The sequence below is a fragment of the Eubalaena glacialis genome, chromosome 13, assembly GCF_028564815.1.
Source record: "Eubalaena glacialis isolate mEubGla1 chromosome 13, mEubGla1.1.hap2.+ XY, whole genome shotgun sequence".
Classification (NCBI taxonomy): domain Eukaryota; kingdom Metazoa; phylum Chordata; class Mammalia; order Artiodactyla; family Balaenidae; genus Eubalaena; species Eubalaena glacialis.
Genome location: NC_083728.1, coordinates 26,599,830 through 26,619,410, shown reverse-complemented (window position 1 = coordinate 26,619,410; position 19,581 = coordinate 26,599,830). Strand labels below are relative to the sequence as shown.

The window sequence follows — 19,581 nt, the reverse complement described above, 5'->3', positions numbered from 1 at the left end:
GGGCAAACTATTGGAGAGTTAAGTGGGGCTGGATTTCCATCCACTCTTGCCCCCTCAGCAGGCACCCCCTCCAGCACACAACAGTGCATGGAGGCCCTAGACACAGTCCCTGCCCTCACAGAGCTCACAGAGATGGCTCATGAGGACACAAGCACAATGCATGATCACAAATTGCCTTAAAGTAAATATTCTGGATGATGTTTAGTGACAGACGGGCTTCTGTGGACAAAGTAAAGGATGGAGGCCTTTCCAAGCAGTTGACATTTATTCAGAACCTGAAAGATGAGGAGATAGTCATGCAAAGAACCAGAGGAAGAGCCTCCCTAACAGAAAGAACAGCATGTGCAAAGGCCCTGAGGTGGAAGGAGCTTGTCATGGTTAAGACTAAGAAGGTCAAAGAGGCAGGCAGGGCCCTTGTGAGTAACAGTAAGGAGCCAGGGTTTTATCCCGAGGGCAGTGGAGGACTGCTGAAGGGTTTAAGCAGGGGTCACATGAAGGGATAGATGGGTATGTGACTGGGTTGGCAGATATGGAACTTCATACAGAAAAATCCCATTCTATGAAACTAGTAAGTTAGCCCTGCTCTCACCTCCTATCTCGTTCCTTTCAACATCAATCCAGGATAGAGGCAGGAGAGGAGGAGAGAAAGGGGACATGCTAAATCTAACTGCTGAATGTCTCCAATCAGCCACACCTTCTGAAATGGCCTCTTGAGCCAATGGGAAAGCAGTCCAGGAAACAGAGTTCCCATCCTGCTGTCCCAGAAAGGAAGGCCCCTCTGTGGCTCTCCCTCAGAGACAGGTTCAGGGTCACTGGGGCCGCAGAGGACCAAGACTTTTAAGTCAAATGTGTTAGCCGCTGCTTGAATTGGATGGAGAGGGCTTTCCAGGGAGTGAAGCTGGACTTGAGTTGTGCCAGGTGGGCAGGAGGACCCCGGGTTGGTGAAGGGGCAGAGGGAGGATAACGTCTGGGCAAAAGGATGGCCTCAGGGTTCCTGCTTCCGTCCCCAGTAGGTGTGATGCCGACGATGTTGGGCGTGTGGTATCTGCTTCTCCTCTGGGGTCTGGTGACTCCGTGCCAGGGGCTGCTTGAGACGGTGGGCATGCTTGCTCGGATTGACAAGGATGAACTCGGCAAAGGTGAGCCCGAGGTGGGCAGTGTGTGAGGGGTCCAGCTGCAGAGTAAACCACCCCATAGATAGGCTCACATGTTTATGCTTCAGGAACAGATGAGAACAGGTTTTGATTCCCAACTGCATAGGGAGTTCAGGGGGTTAAAGGTTTGCTTGCAGGTTCCAGTGGGCGATTAGTTCACTCTCTTCTGAGAGGTGAACTGGGTGGGACGGGCATGCGGGGCCTGTGTCTCCCTCAGGGACGGGGGCGGGGGCGGTTGAGGAGGTACAGGGGAGGGTGCTGGCTGGGCCAACATCTCTGCCCCATGTTTCTGGGCTGGGGGAACTCCACTGGGCATTTGGTGCTCCAGGGGTCAACGGCCCAGGGTGACCATAGTTGTGAATAGCAAATGCTTCACGGAGGCTACCCCGGCCTGCTGCAACCTCCACAAGGCGGTCCCTTCCATCTTGCCCTTCTCACAATCCGCACAGAGTCAGACCAAGGGTGCCCAGGAGGGGCAGAGGTCGCCTCCTCCCTCTTGATCGTTCCCTGGTGGCTGCGTGCTCCCTCCTTTACTTCTGCCCCAACTTTCAGTGCTACCAGGTGACCCAGGGTCAGGAGCCCTAGTCATACTCTTGGTCCCAAACCCAATTTGCTGTGTGACTTTGGGCAAATCTCTGCCCCTCTCTGGGCCTTAGCTTCCTCATCTGTAAAATGAACCTTCCTCCCCACCACCCTGTTTTCAGCCATCCAGAACTCGCTGGTCGGGGGGTCCATTTTGCAGAACATGCTGGGGACTGTCACATCTGTGAACCAGGGCCTCCTGGGCTCACGGGGCCTGCTCGGAGGAGGTGGCCTGCTGGGCTATGGAGGGGTTCTTGGCATTGTCAAGGAACTTTCTGGGTGAGTCCTTACAGTGTGGCCGCTTGACCACCTACCTGTGTGCCCTACAGGAAGTCTGATCTTTTCTTTGCTTCAGGGAATAGAGAAGATGTTGACTCTTTTTAATTTGTTGGCAGGCAGTGGGAATTTCATGGGGAGCCTGGACAGGGAGTCCCAAGAACCAGAGTCAGAAAATAAGGAGTCTACTGCGTGCCAGGCAGCATGCCCCTGTGGTTGAGGGTTCCAGCTCTGGGGTCAATTTCAATTACTCACTGTGTGACCTGGGGCAAGTTGCTCAGTCTCTCTGGGCTAATCCAAGTTGCTCTCTCTGGATTAATCCTGGTATCTGCATGGCTCCCTCCCTCCTCCTCTTCAGGTGTCTGCTCCAAAGACCCCTGCCCTGACCAGCCTCTCCTTGTCCCCTTGCCTGCCTTCATGTTCTATAGGGAATGAATCACACCCCTGTACCCCATATATTTCACTTTTTTTTTTCCTTGCCTCCCTTGCTAGATTATAAACCCCAGGAGGGCTAGGACTTTTGTCTGGCTTGTTCACTGCTGTGTCCCCAGTATCATAAATAGTGCTTGACACATAACAGATGCTCAAAAAATATTTTTGAATGAATGAATGAAATCCCTTAAGAGCTAATATTTATAACTTAATGACCACTTAGACAGGTTTTCTGGGTGCCTAGCACTGTGCTAAGCATTGTGAGTAAATTATCCAATGAATCCAGAGGTAGGAATGTCATCAACTGCACTTAATAGGTGAGACGATCGACGTCCCCACAGGCAGTGAAGGGACTTGCCCGAACTCACCCAGCTAGGAAGTGCAGTAGCAGGGTAGGGCTGGGGCGGTGTCTGGGTGTTTAATCACCGCCATACTGCCTGCCCCAGGTAGGCAGGAATGAGTCCACGGCTGGTGGTGGATCAGGGGATGGCCAAACAACAGGCCTCAAGAAAGGCTGAAGGCCAGGAGAGGGGTATGGGGAAGTGTCACTGTACAGGAGGAAATGGAGTGCTGGGAACAGAAGGGGAATGGATGCCCACCTCCCAAAACAGTAAACAGATGTCTGGAAAGGGAGCTGGTAAGGACTGACTGCTCAAGGATCACTAAATGCCAATCTGTGGTAGGTATTGTCATTATCCCTATTTTACACACAGGGACACTGAGGCACGGAGCAGCAATGTGATTTGCCCAAGGTCACCCAGTCAATTAGTGGTAGAGCTGGGATTTGAACCATCTGGCTTTTACTGGCTGCACCATGAGCAACTACTCATGGGGTTGTTGCCAGGACAGCGAATCTGTATCAGGCTGAAACAGAGCCTGGCACATAATAAATGCTCCATAAATATTAACTATTATTATTATCATTATTAATAGATCTAGTCCCCCTCCCACTGTAGAATCCCCTCTACTTGGTGAGGCTGGGGCCTCAGACATGAACCACTGTCCTAGCTTCAAAGAGCCCCCAGTATGAGGTCGGACCCAGCAGTCATGATCCTGTAAGCTCAGGGCAGTGATAGAGGCAGTCCAGGCAGGGTGTGGGAGCTGCTCAGAGGAGCGTATTTGCCTGAGTCAGAGAAGCAGTAAGGAGAGCTTCCTGGAGGAGGAGATACCCTAGCTGAAATCAGGAGAGCTGGAGGAGTCACCTAGCTGACAGTGGATGCAGAGTGGAAGGAAAATTAAGGAAAGGGTATTCCAGACTGAGGGAACAGCCTGAGCAAAGGCCCAGTGGACAGAGAAAATAATGAACTGTGGGGAGCTGTGTTTGAGAACCCCCTTGGGTTGTGTGTGTGAGAGCCTAGGAGATGGGAGTGGAAGGACAATGACCTAGGCCAGAGACTGAACCAGGGCTGAGGCCATTGGGATGGGGTGGGGGGAGCACTTTAGCTCATTGAGCCTCCAGTGAGGATGATGATATTACAGTTCCAGAGCATATGCTTTACCAGATGTGCACCTACATTATCTAATTTTTCTCCGCAACATCCCTATGAAGTGGGAACTTACATAACCCCACTTAACAGATGCAGAAACTGAGGTCCAGAGAGGTGAAGTAACTGGCTCAAGGGCCCACAGTTGGGTTTATGGGTTAGAGGTGGGGCAGGGGACACACCCAAGAGAGGCTCCAGGCTCTGCCTGGTCTGGGATGGTCCAGGCACTGAGGGACTGGCCTTGGGGCGGGGTGGGGGGGTTGTCTGGTAGTCAGTGGCCCTCTCCTCCATGCAGGCTGAAGACTGAGGAAATCACACTGCCGAAGGTGTCTCTGAAGCTGCTGCCTGGGTTTGGGGTGCAGCTGAGCCTGCACACCAAGGTGGGCCTGCATGGCTCCGGGTGAGTGTGCCCCTGGGGACCCCCTACCTCATTGTCTCTCCACACCCACCCCCTGCCCCCCTATTTCCTCCTTCCTTCCTTCCCAAGAGACTCCCACTTTCCTATTCCCTTCCTGGATCCCACCCCACTACCCCTCCCCAGGGATCTCCATCCCACTGAGGTCCAGAGACTTCCATCTCTCTCTCTGGAGACCCCTACCCCACTGCCTGGAGCTCACTGGTGGGGGTGAGGGAGGGGGCGCAGGGACATGCAAAGGGGCAGGGAGGCAGGAGGTGAGAGGAGGGAATGGGGCCGCTCACAGGGCTACCCCACCCGCCGCTCGTCAGAGCCCTGGTCAGCGGCCCCGGGGTGGGCGCGGCTAAGGCGGCCCCGGTGGGTGGAGCCTGGCCGCCTGGCCACGTCCCCAGCATCTGGTCTCGCAGCCCACTGGGGGGCCTCCTGCAGCCGGCAGCTGAGGTGAACGTGTGGTCGCGGGTGGCGCTGGGCGTGAGCGCGCGGGGTACGCCCATCCTCATCCTCAAGCGCTGCAGCACGCTCCTGGGCCACATCAGCCCGCTCTCAGGGTGAGTCCGCGGTCTGGAGCCAGTGTTGGGCGGCTCCCCGCGCCCGGACCTCCTCGGGCTCATCGCGCGTGCGCGCACCGGGCGGACGTCTCCTGGGTCTCCAGGGAGCGGCCGGCTGGGCGGGGCCTGTCTCACCAGATCAAGCCTCGGCGCAGACCTGCAGACTGGCAGGGTCAGGGACTCTGGCCCAGCCCGCAGCTTGCAACGTCCACTCCTGAGCGTCCCCCTTCTCCAGCCCCCGAGATCCTGCCTCCCTTCTTCCAGGTAGAACAAGGGCCCTCTGTGGTCCCTTGACCTGTAGGCATTTCAGTCCCTGCTCTTGGCATATACGAGACCCAGCTCAGCCCCTGACTTGCTGTGTGACCCTCCAGGGGAACCCCTTCCCCTGTCTGGGCTTCAGCGTCCCCATCTGTATAATGAGGACCTAAATTTAATGATCTGGAAGACTCTGGCACTTTTATATCCATCTCTTCCCCCAACTGTCAGGACACAGTGATTCTTCTTCCATGGGACAGCTGAGGCTCACAGAGGGCAAGGGACTTGCCCAAGGTCACACACACAGCTTGAGGCAAGCACGGAGATGGGCTGGTCTCTGGACTCAGGTCCAAGGCTTTCTCACAGCACTCTGCATCCCCCCACCGCCAGCGACACCTGCCGCCTCCCCTGCCTCACACGTTGAGTCAACCCCTGTTAGTCCCTCTGTTGCAGGCTAAATCCCACACACACACCCACACCCCACCTTTGCTGGGTGGCCCTGACCAGTGATGGGTTATCGGACAGCTCTGTGTTAGCTCCCAGGAACAGGGTGAACCGGGGTTGGCCCTGTCTGCAGAAGGGTCTTAGTAAGGGGTTTCCAGGCAGGGTCTTGGGCTCCTTAAACCCCAGTGGCTCCATCCTGTTCCTCTGGGCTAGAGGGGGCTTGGAGGGGGTGGAGCTCAGGAGGGTGTCCTGTGGTTGTGGTTCTGTGATTGTCACCCCTCCCTCTGTACCCCCATACTCTCCAAACAGACCTAAGCCCATCTATCGATACATGCACATCCTCAGGCCACCCTCTCAGGCATTCATTCATTTGACAAATACTCATTTATTCAAGAAATACTTTTTGAACCCTCACTCTAAGCCAGGTGTTGTTCTAGGCCCAAATGTCACTCATCTACACATATTGGAGAAGATGAAGGGAACAGACATTTACTGAGCACCAGACATGTATACACTCCCATTTGATGTCAGCAGCAACTGCTCTCTCTAAGGCCGGCACTGATGGGGAAACTGAAAGCCTCCTCTGGGTCCCATGGTGAGGCAAAGCCAAGATTTAAACCCAGCTGCCCAAAGCCCCAGCCGAGCCCACGAGGAGAGGAGATGGGTGATGTCCAGAACCGCCAGTGCCCACCCTGCCCTGTCATCTGGGTTGGCGCTGTCCCTGCGTGGTGGCCACACCTTCACGCATCTCACTCTGCCCAGGCTGCTGCCCGCACCGCTCTTTGGGGTCGTGGAACAGACACACTTCAAGGTGCTGCCAGAATTCGTGAGTGTGAGGGCTGCAGGCCAGGTACACCCTGGGCTGTGCCCCTTCTCCCCCGGCTTTGAGTTAATCTGGGCGCCAGGCAGGATTAGGCTGTGTTTTCCTTCCACGCCCATCAGGTAATCCCATCCTGGCCTGCCCACGGGCCTCCCAGGTGCCGCCTGCGAGTCTGTAGGTGGGCTGGCACAATCTGTCCCCAGACCTCTGAATCCAGGTGACCTGAGTCCCCTGCTCCCAAATCCAAGTAAGTCCCTTTCTTACCCCCTGCTCTGTCTTTGCCACCTGTATTATTATTATTGACTTTATACTTTTCTTTAAACTAGGTTTGAATTAAAAAATTGGGTCACTCAGTGATTTCAAACGAAGCCCTGTGCTTGGCAAACATGTCTCGAAGATCACATACATGTACATGTTAAACACATTATGATTAAACTGCTCCAGGATGCTTGTCCATGGCCTGCCCCCGTCGTCCCTTGAACCACACTTAAGAAAAGCTGGTCTGGCCAAAGCCCCAGTTCACTGAGGACAGAGAGGGGAGGGCTTGTTGGGGTCACACAGCCAGCAAAGAGCAGTCAGGCCTCCTGATCCCCAGTCCTGGCAGGACCTCTCCTGTGAGTCCTTGTTAAGAACACCCATGGAGATGGCAAGCGTGTGGGGGACTGAGGTTGGCAAAACTGCCCTGGGCTTGAAGAATCCAATCAGAAAAGAAGCTCAGGGGGAGAAGGGGAGCTCCCAGCAGCAGGGACCCCAGCCCATCTCAGGTAGATTTCAACAAGGGGGTCTGGGTACATTTAAATTGTGGCCCATAACTGGGGTCTCTGGACCATTAGCTGCAAGACAGGATTCATGTGACTCAAAGAGGTTTTAAAAATAAGAGTTAATTACCAGCACTTAGAGATTGGAGATTTCTCTAAACAATCCCATTTCTGGCTTCTCTTATGCAATCAGCCACCCCAGCTGCACGTACCTCCTTCCTGTAGGCCGCACATTGCTGGCGCCCAGGAGGCTCCTCCCCCCACCCATCACAGCCCCTCTGGTCTCCTCTCATTTCCGAGACGTGCCTGACCTCAGAAGCCCTGGAGTTTGGGGCTCCAAGTTTAAATGAAAACAGCTTGTCTCTCTGAGAACAGCTGTGACCTTGGACAGGTCACTTCTCTTCTCCGGCCCCAGCAGTAGAATGAAGGGGCTGAAGGAGTGAAGGGGCTGGGCTGGACCACCTCTGGGATTCCTGCTCTGGCGGACTCAGATTCTGTGATTCCCAGACTTGGGATTCTGGAAGCCGGACAACTTGTTCCCTGATGTCACAGCCCAGGGGTTTTTAGGAAACACGGGGTGGTGTGCACAGTGGATGCCCTGGGCCAGCCCTGATTCCAGGTGGAGGGGAGGAGGCGCCCCCCTGTGGGATCTGGATTGTAGGTCTCCCAGTGCCCACATGGATGGCAGGAGGGACCTGAGACCTTGTTTCCTTGGGGGAGGGCCTTGTCGCTACACCCCAGCTAACTTCTGGAATGTGTCTTCTTGTCCCCCCAGCATCCTCCAAGGTTTTCTGAGGGGACTCATGTAACTGGCCCTCTCCACCACCCACTCCGCCCTCTGACACTTCAAGCTCCAGCCCCTCCCCTGCCTCCCATCTGTGTGTCTCGTCATCCATCTCCATTGTCTGCCTTACCTCGGTCCCTGGGACCACATAGCAAATCATTTAAAGAAAATGAAGCTGTTCCCCGTGCCATGGTGGGGCCCGCTGTTACTCTCCTGTAACTCCTGTCTCCTCCAGACACAGCTGTGCCCCGTGGTGGACAGCGTGCTGGGCGTGGTGAATGAGCTCCTGGGGGCTGTGCTGTGTAAGTTGGGGCCCGCCCTCCTCCTCTCTGCACCTGCTCTTACATCTCCCCCACCATTACCCCAGCGGGTGGGGTACCAGGGAAGAGGACGGGGCAGAATTCTGGGACCTTTCATGTCTTCCTCAGACTGACGAGGCCGCCACTTTGAGGAGGCCTAATGGTGGTGTTCTGGGCTGAGGTCAGTTCCGCAGGGTGAGGAGACCCGGAGCCATCCAGGTCTCCATCTGCCGGGGGCTTCAGGCCACTTACTGAGCACCGGCGGTGTGTCTGGCATTGTCAGAAGCATGAGGCAGATACTGTTATTATCTGGACAGACAAGATGACTGAGGCCCAGAGCTTACGTAAGGAACCCAAGGCCCCGCAGCCACAGTGGCTCCCAGCCTCTCTGAGCCTTGTGGAGACATGGATGCCTTTTGTATTCACAAAAGGGCCTTGAAAGGTATAAAAATGCATAACTAAGATAAGGATAGAAAACTTGGGGGCAGATATGTCTCTGAATGTGGTATTATATGAGAGAGACAGGGCAACAACGTGGTTAGTGGCACCGGCTCTGGAAAACAGGAACCCTGGCTTTGCTACTCTGTGGCTTGTGTGGGCTGGGGCTGGTGACTTTCTCTGTTGGAGACTCAGTTTCCATATCTGTAGAATGGGGATGACAGTAGTGCCCTGGTGAATGCTTAGTAGAGTTTTAGGCGTTCAGCAGGCACTCAATAAATAGAAGTAGAGCCTGTTATTACTGGGGCCTGGGCTCATGGGGTCTTTCTCCTTTCTCCCCTCCTCATGCAGACCTGGTGCCCCTCGGGGCTCTTGGGTCCGTGGAATTCACTCTGGCCACATTGCCTCTCATCTCCAACCAGTACATAGAGCTGGACATCAATGTGAGTGCCCGCTGAGGCCCCGCCCACAGCTGGGGGTGGGTGGGGTACAAGTGGAGGCCAGGCAGGGGATGCTAAGTCAAAGCCAGGTGAGTGAGCTGCCCTGAGACCCTGCCACGCGCTGTCTCCTGCCCCTGCAGCCCATTGTGAAGAGCATAGCAGGTGACATCATCGACTTCCCCAAGCCCCCCAACCCCATCAAGGTGCCCCCCAAGGAGGACCACACATCCCAGATGACTGTGCCTCTCTACCTCTTTAACACCGTGTTTGGGCTCCTGCAGACCATTGGTGCCCTTGACCTGGACATCACCCTTGAGCTGGTGAGTATGGCACCCTGCCCTGCTGGACCTTGGCAATGCTAGTGGTGACCTAGTCACATCATCACTGATCAGCCTTGACGAGCCCTCTTCTTATAATAGGAGAGATTTGGACAGGTTTATAGCATGCACATGCCCACTCTTGTCCTTCAGGCAGACATTGCTAATTGATAATGGTCTCTACTTGGCTAAACCTGAATGGGATTTCCAAATCCTTCTCAACATGACACTCAGGACGTTACTTTGAATTGGTCAAAATTGGCATATGAAATGTAGCCAACTTCCCATCCCTGCACCAGATGAGCCCTTCTAGAGTCAAAGCCCAATTTTACACTAAAGTGTGAATGGCTAACATTCCCAGTGCTTTCTCAAGAGCATACTTGAGTTGGAGAGAAGAAGACTAGGGTTGGACTATACCAAAGGTCACTTGGACATTTGTTTTGAAGCTTCTGAGACCTCTCTGTTTCCATTCTGGCCCCTCTCACACCCTCACAGATGTCTGGAAGCCCCAGCCCCCGGAAGCCTTAGCCAGAGATATTTTCTTGGTCTCAGCCCTGTCCAAAGGCAGGGAGCTCTGAGTTACCTGGGCTCCTACCTGCAGCTCAGCCCAAGGGAGCAGGGATTGATTACTCACTTCCTGCAGGTGGGGTCCAGAGAGCACACTGAAGGCCTATGGGGTGGTTGGAACAGGGTCCTGAGCTGGGAGGCAAGTGTGACCAGATTTTCCAATTTTTTAGCTAGAAACTGCAAATTTATATGAAATGTCCTGATGTGTAAATAGTGGAAACAAATTTATAGTATTTGAAAAAATTTTTTGGGGTAAAAGGCAAAAATGTCTGGGGTCAGATCCCTGCACCTTCAGATTATGTGCTCTGGCAGGGCAGTTTAGAAGTTCTAGAATTAGCCTGCCTGGGTTAAAGCCTGGTGCCACCATTTACCAGCTTATGACCCTGGACAGGAGCCTCAGGTTTCCCATCTGTAAAATGGGAATAATCGTAGCACCCACCTCCTCGAGCAGTTATAAAGGTGAAATGAGCGAAGGCACACAAGACCCTTAGCATGCGTCTGGCATGTAGTAAGCACTCATCATCGGTCAATAGAAGGAACATGAGTGTCTGTAGAGAGGTATGTATAAAATTGGGTGGGGGGAAACTACTTTGTGTGTGCTGAGGGATCCCTATTTGGCTCTGTGTTTACCCCCCCCCCATCCCATTTGGTCTTGGGTCCAGGTTTCCAGCAGTGTTCCACTGACAACTACAGAGCTGGTGGCTTTGGTCCCTGAGGTGAGTGACCCTTTCATGGGCTTTGTTCACTGTAGCTCTTTCCTGATGACCCTGAGTGGACTCCAGAATCTTTCTCAATACAGCTCTCCAGACAGCTGCAATTGAATGTTGAGTCCAAATTCATACTAAAGTGTGATTGACTAACACCTTATCCTTTCCTGATGATTTTGCTTAGAGAAGAAAGGACCAGGGTCTAACTGCCCCAGAAGCCAACTGAGCATTTGTCCTGGGGCTGTTGCTCCTATGTCAAGCAGATTCTTTCCCAGTGATTGAGCCCCCTCCCTCCAACTGCCTTACTTCATCTTGGTCTCAGTCTTCTTGTCCTCAGAGAGAAGACTCAGAGCAGTGGCCATGGAGATGAAAGAGAAGGGGGGAGATTCAGGGAGATTTGACTAGTGGGCATCAGTCAGTATGTGACTGCAGGGCCTGGTCCTCAGCTTTCCCATCCCTCCAACTGGTGCTGAATCAGCTTCTTTCCAGCTGTGGGAATCTGAATTATACTGAAGTTGAAATAACTACTACAAAGTCTTTACGTACCAGCAGATTCTGACAGAGGTTAGAAAGAGACCCACAAGGCCTGGGCTTCCACCAGAGAAGATGGAGAGGGCAGCTGTATTTGGGGACACAGACAAACTCTGTGAGTCCTTGAAGGTGGTGATGGAAAGCAGCTTTGGTGGGCCTGAGTGGAGCCTCTGCTTATTGGTGTTTGGGGCTAAAGGGCATAGGTGTCTCAGGCAAAGCCTGAGATTGGGGCTAGACATTCAGAAGAACCTCGTTCTTCTGAGGAGTTGTAAGATGGTGGAAAGGGACTTGGGGGAGGCCAGGGTGGCAGGACCAGGGACCCATGGATGCAACAAGGCATGCCATGTCTCTTAGCCTGGGGAGGCTGGGCTTGTCTCTGGAGCCTGAAACCTTTGTTTTCACAGCATCAGAGCCCTGTGTGTGGCCCCAGTTCTGAGTTTGATTCCATGGCTTCAGAATCTGTGGATATAGGAGGCTTGAATCCGGTGATTCCCCCTGTCTTTATGATACTGCAACTCTGGGAGTTGGGGCTTGAGGAATTGGTCACCAGATCCCAGCATTCAAGTGATTCTAACCTTCTGTGGATGCGTGGTTTCCAGCATTTCTGTAATCCACGATGTCGTGATTATGAGATTCAGCATTTCCTGATTGTGTGATTCATTCAGTCAACTAATATTCACTGAGCACCTACTATGTACCAGGCCCTGTGCTAGGTGCTGGGCATGCAGAAGGGGCAAATGGTGAAAAGTAGACAAAAGTCTCCGTGTTCAAGGAGCTGCCATTGTGGTGGGAGGGACAGACATTGAACAAATAAATAAGTAGAATATACACAGTGTCAGAAAGGTGGAGGAGGGTGCTCTGCAAAGCCCTCATTGAGGAGGCGACGTGTGAGCTGAAGGTTGAAGGAGGGGATGGAGGGAGCCATGCGGGTGTCTGGGGAAGACATTTCTGGCAGAGGGAGCAGCAAGTGCAAAGGCCCTGAGGTGGGAGCATGCCTGGCTAGTTGGAGGAACAGCGAAGTGGTCAGTGAGTCTGGAGAGGAGAGAATGAAGGGCCAGTGGTGGGAAGTGAGATAGGAGGGCAGAGGATGGAAGATGTAGGGAGTGTAGGCATCGGGGATATTTTTTGTTTTGTTTTTTATGTTGTGTAATAAAGTGTGTCCTAGGGGGAGGATTTTGACTCTGATTGGTTGTTCTGTGGATTGGTATCTCCACACCTGAGTGTCAGCCTCGTGGGGGCCAAGACCAGGCGTGTCTGGTTCAAGCTGTTACCTCAGCTCCCAGCACAGTGCCTGGGGCCCACTAGGTGCTCAATGAGTGTTTGTTGACTGACTAACTGATTCTATTAGTGGAGCATCTAAGCTGCCCCTGCTTCTCTCCTCGTGCCCCTACTCTGCCCCCGACTCTGCCCCTGCTTCTCTCCAGACCCTGAGGAAGCTGCCACCAGGCCAGCAACTCCTGCTCTCATTGCGGGTAAAAGAAGCACCCACGGTCACGCTCCAGGACAAGAAGGCCACGGTCTCCATCCCAGCTAACATCCATGTGCTGTCCTACCTCCCTAAAGGGGCCCGTGGAGCCTTCTTCCAGCTGAACAGAGTGAGCAGCTGAGGGGTGGGAGCCGGCACTGGGGTTCTAAGTGGGGCTGACCCTCTTCAGGCTGTGGATCTCAGGGTGGGAGGCCCCATGTGGCACAGCACAGGAAACCCCGCCCCCAATGTCATCACCTGAGCTGAGACCCAAGTGCCCTTGGACTCCCAGCTGCTCCCTCATCACACACGTGTCCACTGTGCTTCCTCAGGACCTCAGGAATTGCCCCCACCTCCCCAGCCTCTCCGTGCTCAGATATCTCTTGGATGACGCTCCAGCTCCCTCCTGGCCCCCACCTCCAGTCTGCTCCCCTCTACCCCACTGCTACTACTTTTCCCAGCCGTACATCTGGGCAGTGGCAGGTCCTTCCCCTGCTCACTCTCTGCCCTGGCTCAGCACGGCCAAACACCATTCCATCCCCAACCCCTTGCCTCATCCTTGTGCCTTTCCCAGCCTTGCGCCCTAAGCCAGTTACTCAGGGCTACCAGGTCGTACCACCCTGCCTTTGTTTGTGCAGGGACCACCACCTGAAGGGCAGTTTCTCCCCTTCCCTTGGCTAACTTCTCATCTTCCAAGATTCAGCTCAGGAGTCACCTCACGGGGGATGCCTTCCCTCACCCACTGCAGGCTGGGTTGAGGGTCTGTCCAAGCTCCTGCAGCCCTAGAGCTGCCTCGCATCCAACACCGATTGCCCTCAGTACCCCTGTTCTTGAGCGCCAGAACCTTCAAGTTACCTCCTCATAGCCCAGCGTGGACCCTAACACACAGTAGGGCCTCAGCAAGGGGTAGTGGAGGAAATGGATGGTGGAAATTCACCTGTTGGCCAAGGCAGACCTGTCCTCAAGTTCCTTCTGCCAAATTCAGTGTAATCTCTGCCTGCTGTTCCCATGCAGGTGATGACTTTAAATGCCCAGCTGGCTCCGTCAGCTACCAAGCTGCACCTCTCCCTGTCCCTGGAACGGTAATGTGGGATCCTGGGCCTTGTCTTTACAAACAAGAATTAGGGACTGACAGAAACCCTCTCATTTATTGAGCAGCAACTAAATTGCAAGTGTTTTACCAGCATCTTCCTTGCCTCTGGGACCTGCTGGGAAGGGGTGGTATTAGCCCATTGTACAGATGAGGCAACTGGGGCCCAGAGAATTGGCTCCAGAGCGGGCATCTTCCACTGCATCTGCTCAAAAGCTGGTCCTGGAGATAAACCTGCTGTGGGGTATGGAGTCTAGACTCCTGAGTTATCAGCCCTAGAGGCTGGCCATGGAGGTAACTGTCCTTGAATGTTGTCAGATGCTTTGTTATTCATGTGGACTAGCTATTTCTCTAGTTTCTCCACCCCTGTGGTAACTAGGCCTCATGATAATCATAATGACCAAGATGGTGATGTTGATGACAACCTTTCCTTACACGTGCATGGCACAAAGCCCAGGCTCGCACAGTGGGTTGTCCCTGGAAGCAGGTCCACAGTCTGGGCCTCCATTCTCTGGGCCCAGTGCTCTCACCTTGGCCTGGGGCCTCTCTGTCCCTCCCCTGGATACAGGGGTTTTCCCAGGCGACTCTGGGATCAGACTGTCCTGGGCCATAGGTACCCGGTGCTCACCTAACCCCTGCCGGCCCCTCAGGCTACTACTACCTCCCTGCAAGGCTCCACCATCGCCCCATTTGTAAGCTTGACAAAAGGCCTCACTGACTGCCAGGGTTCGTCTCCCCTTCCTGGTGGCAGTTGAAGCCTCAGCCCTTCAGGAGACAGAGATGTGTGTCCGGGCTCTGGCCCTGGACCTGCATTTGAGCCAGCTGTGATCCGTTGGTGGTTTATTGCCTTTAGTGAGCAGCTGCTGGGTGCAGGGCACTCTGTGTCCAAGGCTCAGTCTATGGGAGGGCCACTCCTTAGAGAGGTTCAGTCAAACAACTGGGATTCAGACCAAGGCTCCAGGGCCATGGCGTCGGAGGTGGCAGTCATGCTATCTCAGAAGGAAGTTAGCTCCCTCCAGGCCCATTTTACAGGTGGGAAAACTGAGTCTCTGAGTCAAGGCTGGATAGAGGCAGAGTTGGCCCTGTAACCCTGCTTCCTGATCCTGGAGAGCTAGGGGTGGGGCAGGCTGGGGGTGTGGTGGGTGCTGGGGCCCCTTAACATCTCTCTTCTCTCCACTAGGCTCAGTGTCAAGCTGGCCTCCTCCTTCTCCCACGCCTTTGATGCAAGTTCCTGGGAGGGTGAGCAGCTTGGCATTGGTGAGGGTCTACATGTGGGGGTGGAAAGGAGGCAGGATGAGTCATGGGCCATATGACTGAGCTGGCCCCAGTCTGAGCTCTGCCCCAATAAGCCAGAGTGGGCAAACATCTGGGCAGGTGTGTGTGGGTGGGGGTGGGGGGGTTGCGGACACGCATACGCACGTATAATATAGTCATTGTCTTAGGAAAGTGAATCTCATGATCTTCCAAAGTCTTGGAACCTCACAAAGTTGTAAATGTGTAGAACCTCACTAGGGTTCAGAATTCTGGAATTTCACACAGTAATAAGGTTCCTAAACTCATAAAGTTCTAACATTTCAGAGACCCACAGAGCCCTTAGTTTCCTGCTTCTCAGAGGCCTGAGGTTCTAGAATTTCACGATGGTCTCAGGTTCTACGTCATTTTAAGTGTTTCTAAACTCACAGGAATCTAAGATCAGACCACACAGAGTTACTGGCGCTGGGCACATTTCCTCCCTCTTTCTCAGACACAGGCCCCACAGACCCTTCCTCCAGGAGAGCAGCTCTTCCAAGCTCAAGGTCAGGGAGGATCTTTGTCCTGGCGAGTCCTGTGGCTGCACACAGTAGCAGTGAGAGCAGTTAACCTCTACTGAGCACTTACTGTATACCGGACATTGTGTTAGATGCTTAACATCCCTTTGCTCAGTTTATTTTCATAGTGACCATAATCAGTGGGTATTATCACCCTATATTACATATGAGGAAACAGGCTCAGAGAAATGGAATTGGACAGCTTCTAAGTGGCAAAACCAGGATTTGAACCAGGTCCTTCTTACCCTTACTCCAAAGCCTGGGCTTTTCACGGCTATGCCATAAAAGTAATACTTGCTGTGTTTATTTTATGCTTACTAAGAGCCAGAAACTGTTCTAAGGGCTTTAGATACATATGTCATCAACTCCTTGAATCAACCCTTCTTTCTAGGAACTGTTTTTACTTTCATTCTAGAGTTGAGGAAACCTGAGGCACAGAGAGGTTAAGAGACTTGCCCAAGGCCACACAGCTAGGAAGTAATGAGGTTAGAACCTGAACCCAGGCCCTTGACTCCAGAGCCCAGGCTCTGAACCTCCGCACTTAGGGTGGGCAATGAAACCAGACGTGCAGGAAGCCCCCCGTTTGGCAGCCCCCCTGCAGGCCTGGCGAGCTGACGGTTCATGAGGGGGACCAGTGCTGAGAGGAGGGGTTGGTAGTGGGGCTGGTTCTGTTTCCTGGTCTTGACAGCCTCCTGCATGAATCCCCCACGTGGCCCCCTGCAGGCTGAGTCACCTTCAGGGTGAGTTACCTCCCAGGGCCTGGTCCCACCAGCTCCAGACAAAGGTGCCTTTTGAACGCTAAGCCCAGATGATCTCCCTGGTGCCGGAGCTACACTAATCCTCTCGGGGCCCGAGGGGGCAGGCTGGCCTCATGGCCACCAGGACCTGGCTGGTCTCAGGACTGAGGGCAGGCACAGAGCCTCTGATGACTGACCTTCATGTGTGCACCGCCCTCTACAGTTTACAGTGGGCGTTGATCCCTGCTCTCTGGTGGGAGGGATGGGGAGGTGGAGAAAGGCACAGTTGCCCTCTTTGCATTGTATTTCAATTTTATTTTATTTTATTTTTTTAAAATAGATTTATTTTATTTATTTATTTATTGGCTGCTTTGCGTCTTCCGTGGCTGTGCGAGGGCTTTCTCTAGTTGCTGAGGGCTTCTCATTGCGGTGGCTTCTCTTGTTGCGGAGCACAGGCTCCAGGCACGCAGGCTTCAGCAGTTGTGGCACACGGGCTCAGTAGTTGTGGCGCACGGGCCCAGTTGCTCCGCGGCATGCGGGATCCTCCCGGACCAGGGCTGGAACCCGTGTCCCCTGCATTCGCAGGCGGATGTTCAACCACTGCGCCACCAGGGAAGCCCCTGTATTTCAATTTTAAAAGGCAATATTTTTGTTTAACAAGCAGTTTTATCACACTAAGTGCCAGGAATGGGGAGTCAAAAACGGGGTTTACTGAGCCCCCATGAAGCTCCAGGCATATTCCAGACGTTTCCTCTTTAATCCTCAAAACCCTGCTGGGAAAGTGTGATTATGCCCATTTCTCAGATGGCCAGACTGAGGCCCCAGAGGAGAAGTGATTGTCCAGAGCTGAGAAGGCATATGGGGTGTAGGAACACAGGCACATGTGGTTCTTAGGGTCCCTACCCTGGAGCCCTTCTAGCCCCTACAGATGATAAGATGGTCCAGGGCCTGGGCTCAAGCACCCCCCTCACACCTCTCATGGTTTTCACTGACTTGCTGCCTTGTGGTGCCAGCAGGGACCCGGAATGATGGGAATAAAAATGCCACCTACTGAGCACCTACTGTGTGCTGCGCCCTGTTCTCAGCACTTTGCATGATTAAGTCACCCGACCTTTACAACATCCTTTTGAGGCCAGGCCATTCTGGTCACCATCTGAACACCAAAGAAGCAGGCTTGGAGAGAACTGGCAGCAGATTTGAACCCAACATCTGGCTCCAAAGCCTGTTCCATTAATGCACCCACTGCAGACAGGGAAACTGAGTCCCAGAGAGGGGCTGGCCCAGGGGCCAGTGGTGACATTGTTGAGCTTGGCAGGACTTAACATCACCCTTCATCACCCTTCATCATGCCTGCCTTCAGAGCCCCCATTGTCCCCAGGGAGTAGGGAGGAAGCATCTTCCTGCAGAGTTTGGCAGAACTCACATTTATTCTCAGCCTGGCTTGAGAGCAGGCCTCGGTGGGGAGAGACAAATGCCCCCTCACCCTAGAGAGGTTCTCAGGTAGGCCTGGTGGGGGAGGGAGGAAGTGGCATCAATTAAACATGGAGGTAGGACCTAGGCTGGGGCTGGGGGTAAGAGGCAAGGAGGACTCAGATTTCTCCCCAACTGGTATGGAGAGAGTAAGGGCATTCGTTCATTCATTCATTCATTTGCTACACTGGTATCTGTACCTGTGTTGGGCTGGGAGTGGGGCACAGGCTTGGTTTCCCCAGAGCAACGCTATCTCAGTGGGTTGGCACTGCAGAGGGCCTTGGGGGGGGCATCCAGAGGAAGGGTCAGAGTTAGGGGTTGTCACAGAAAGCTTTCTAGAGCAGCTGGCATTTCTGCAATAGTGTGACTAATGGAATCTGGAGAAGGGTATTCTATGGCAGAGATTGCACATGCAAAGGCCCGGAGGCAGGGAGGCTGGAGGTGGTGGTGGTGAAAGGAACGAGCAGCACTGGTGTGGAAGGCAGATCCTCCTTGAATGCCAAGGAAGAGGTCGGGGCTGTGTCCCAGCAGGTTTTGGAGGGGGCGGTGGCTGCCACTGAGGGGTGGGAGCAGGCACTGACTGGGAAAGAACAGGAGGGAATATTCTGGGGTGATGAAAATGCTCTATATTAAGATAGGGGTGCAGGCTACATACTGTATAACATGTCAGTATTCAACAAGTAAACACAACATTTGTGCATTTCACTGTATGTAAATTTTACATCTAAAGAAAAGAATCATAATGGCATGCATGTTGAAATGTTTAGAGGGAAATATACTGCTAACTGTAACTTTCTTTGAAATACATTTTTTAAAAAAAAGATGGATTAATGGATGAATAGATATGCAATAAAGCAAGTATAACAAAATGTTAATGGTAGATGTAGCTGCTGGGTGTAAGCTGACAAGCATATGGGTGTTCGCTGTATACTTCTTTCAACTTCGCTGTACGTATAGACATTTCATAATGAAATATTGGGAGAAAATCTTCTGCAGGTCAACAGATGCCTATCTGCTTATTCTCTTCGCACCTGCCCCAAGTTTGAAGAGCAGATCCATATCCATCTCCCTGAATCCTCAAATCAGTCCTGTGAGGCAGGTATTGTACTCATTTAGCAGACGGAAATATGTAATGAGAGGCACAGAGCAGGGAAGTGGCCGGCCCAAGGTCAACCAGTGAGTTCAGGGTTGAGCGAGGTCTGAACCAAGGTCAGCCTGATGCTGAGTCTGGGCACAGCTGTCTGCCCAGGCCATCTGGAGTGGGCAGTGCCTGCTTTAGAGCTGGAAACTAGATGCGTCTGGGGGTGTTTCCACTTCCTCCATCTGGGGGCCTAGCTAGGGTCTCCAGGAATGTGCCCAGACCAGGGGCTGATAAACTCCATCTCATGTGACACCATCTGGGGCTGAACAAGTTCTCAGAATTAGCCACAAACCGCAAACCCTTGTGGTTTTGGGTCTCGATGCCCAATGTGCAGAGCAAATCTGGATTCCGGTCTCTCGTAATTACATGGTGTTTCCCTCCCTGGGTCCAGGATCAGACTCCAGCTGCTATATAAGACTGGCCTGTGATCAGGTTCAGCCAAAGCAGAAGGCCCGGTGAACGGGACCTCTCAAGGCTGAGCTGCAGGGACCTCCTGGGGGTAAGGAGGAGCCTCCTCCCTCTTCAGAGTCTGGGCAGGGGGAGGCTGAGGCCTGGGGAGGCAATGAGGCATGTCCCAGACTGGAGACCTGCCTGGGAGACCCTTTTCTGAACCTCAGTG

At 53.4% G+C, this 19,581-nt stretch overlaps 1 protein-coding gene across 1 annotated transcript; it reads left to right on the top strand.

Moving 5' to 3' along the window:
* The first annotated feature begins 1,021 nt into the window (after nt 1-1,021).
* Nucleotides 1,022-16,591, top strand: BPIFB3 (BPI fold containing family B member 3). The gene is made up of 13 exons (XM_061209820.1): nt 1,022-1,139; nt 1,859-2,015; nt 4,224-4,328; nt 4,751-4,891; nt 6,353-6,416; nt 8,194-8,254; nt 9,041-9,132; nt 9,270-9,449; nt 10,676-10,729; nt 12,676-12,846; nt 13,731-13,798; nt 14,987-15,063; nt 16,575-16,591. The coding sequence occupies exons 1-13, from the start codon at nt 1,028-1,030 to the stop codon at nt 16,589-16,591; spliced, it is 1,299 nt and encodes a 432-aa protein (XP_061065803.1). The 5' UTR covers nt 1,022-1,027.
* The last annotated feature ends 2,990 nt before the right edge of the window (nt 16,592-19,581 follow it).

What these genes read in the sequence shown, in the direction of transcription:
- BPIFB3 (XM_061209820.1), top strand. Translation starts at nt 1,028, where the DNA reads ATGTTGGGCGTGTGGTATCTGCTTCTCCTCTGGGGTCTGGTGACTCCG. An exon ending in GCTCCTGGGGGCTGTGCTGT is followed by an intron (nt 8,255 to 9,040) that starts GTAAGTTGGGGC and finishes CTCCTCATGCAG; the next exon opens with ACCTGGTGCCCCTCGGGGCT. An exon ending in CCTTCTTCCAGCTGAACAGA is followed by an intron (nt 12,847 to 13,730) that starts GTGAGCAGCTGA and finishes GTTCCCATGCAG; the next exon opens with GTGATGACTTTAAATGCCCA.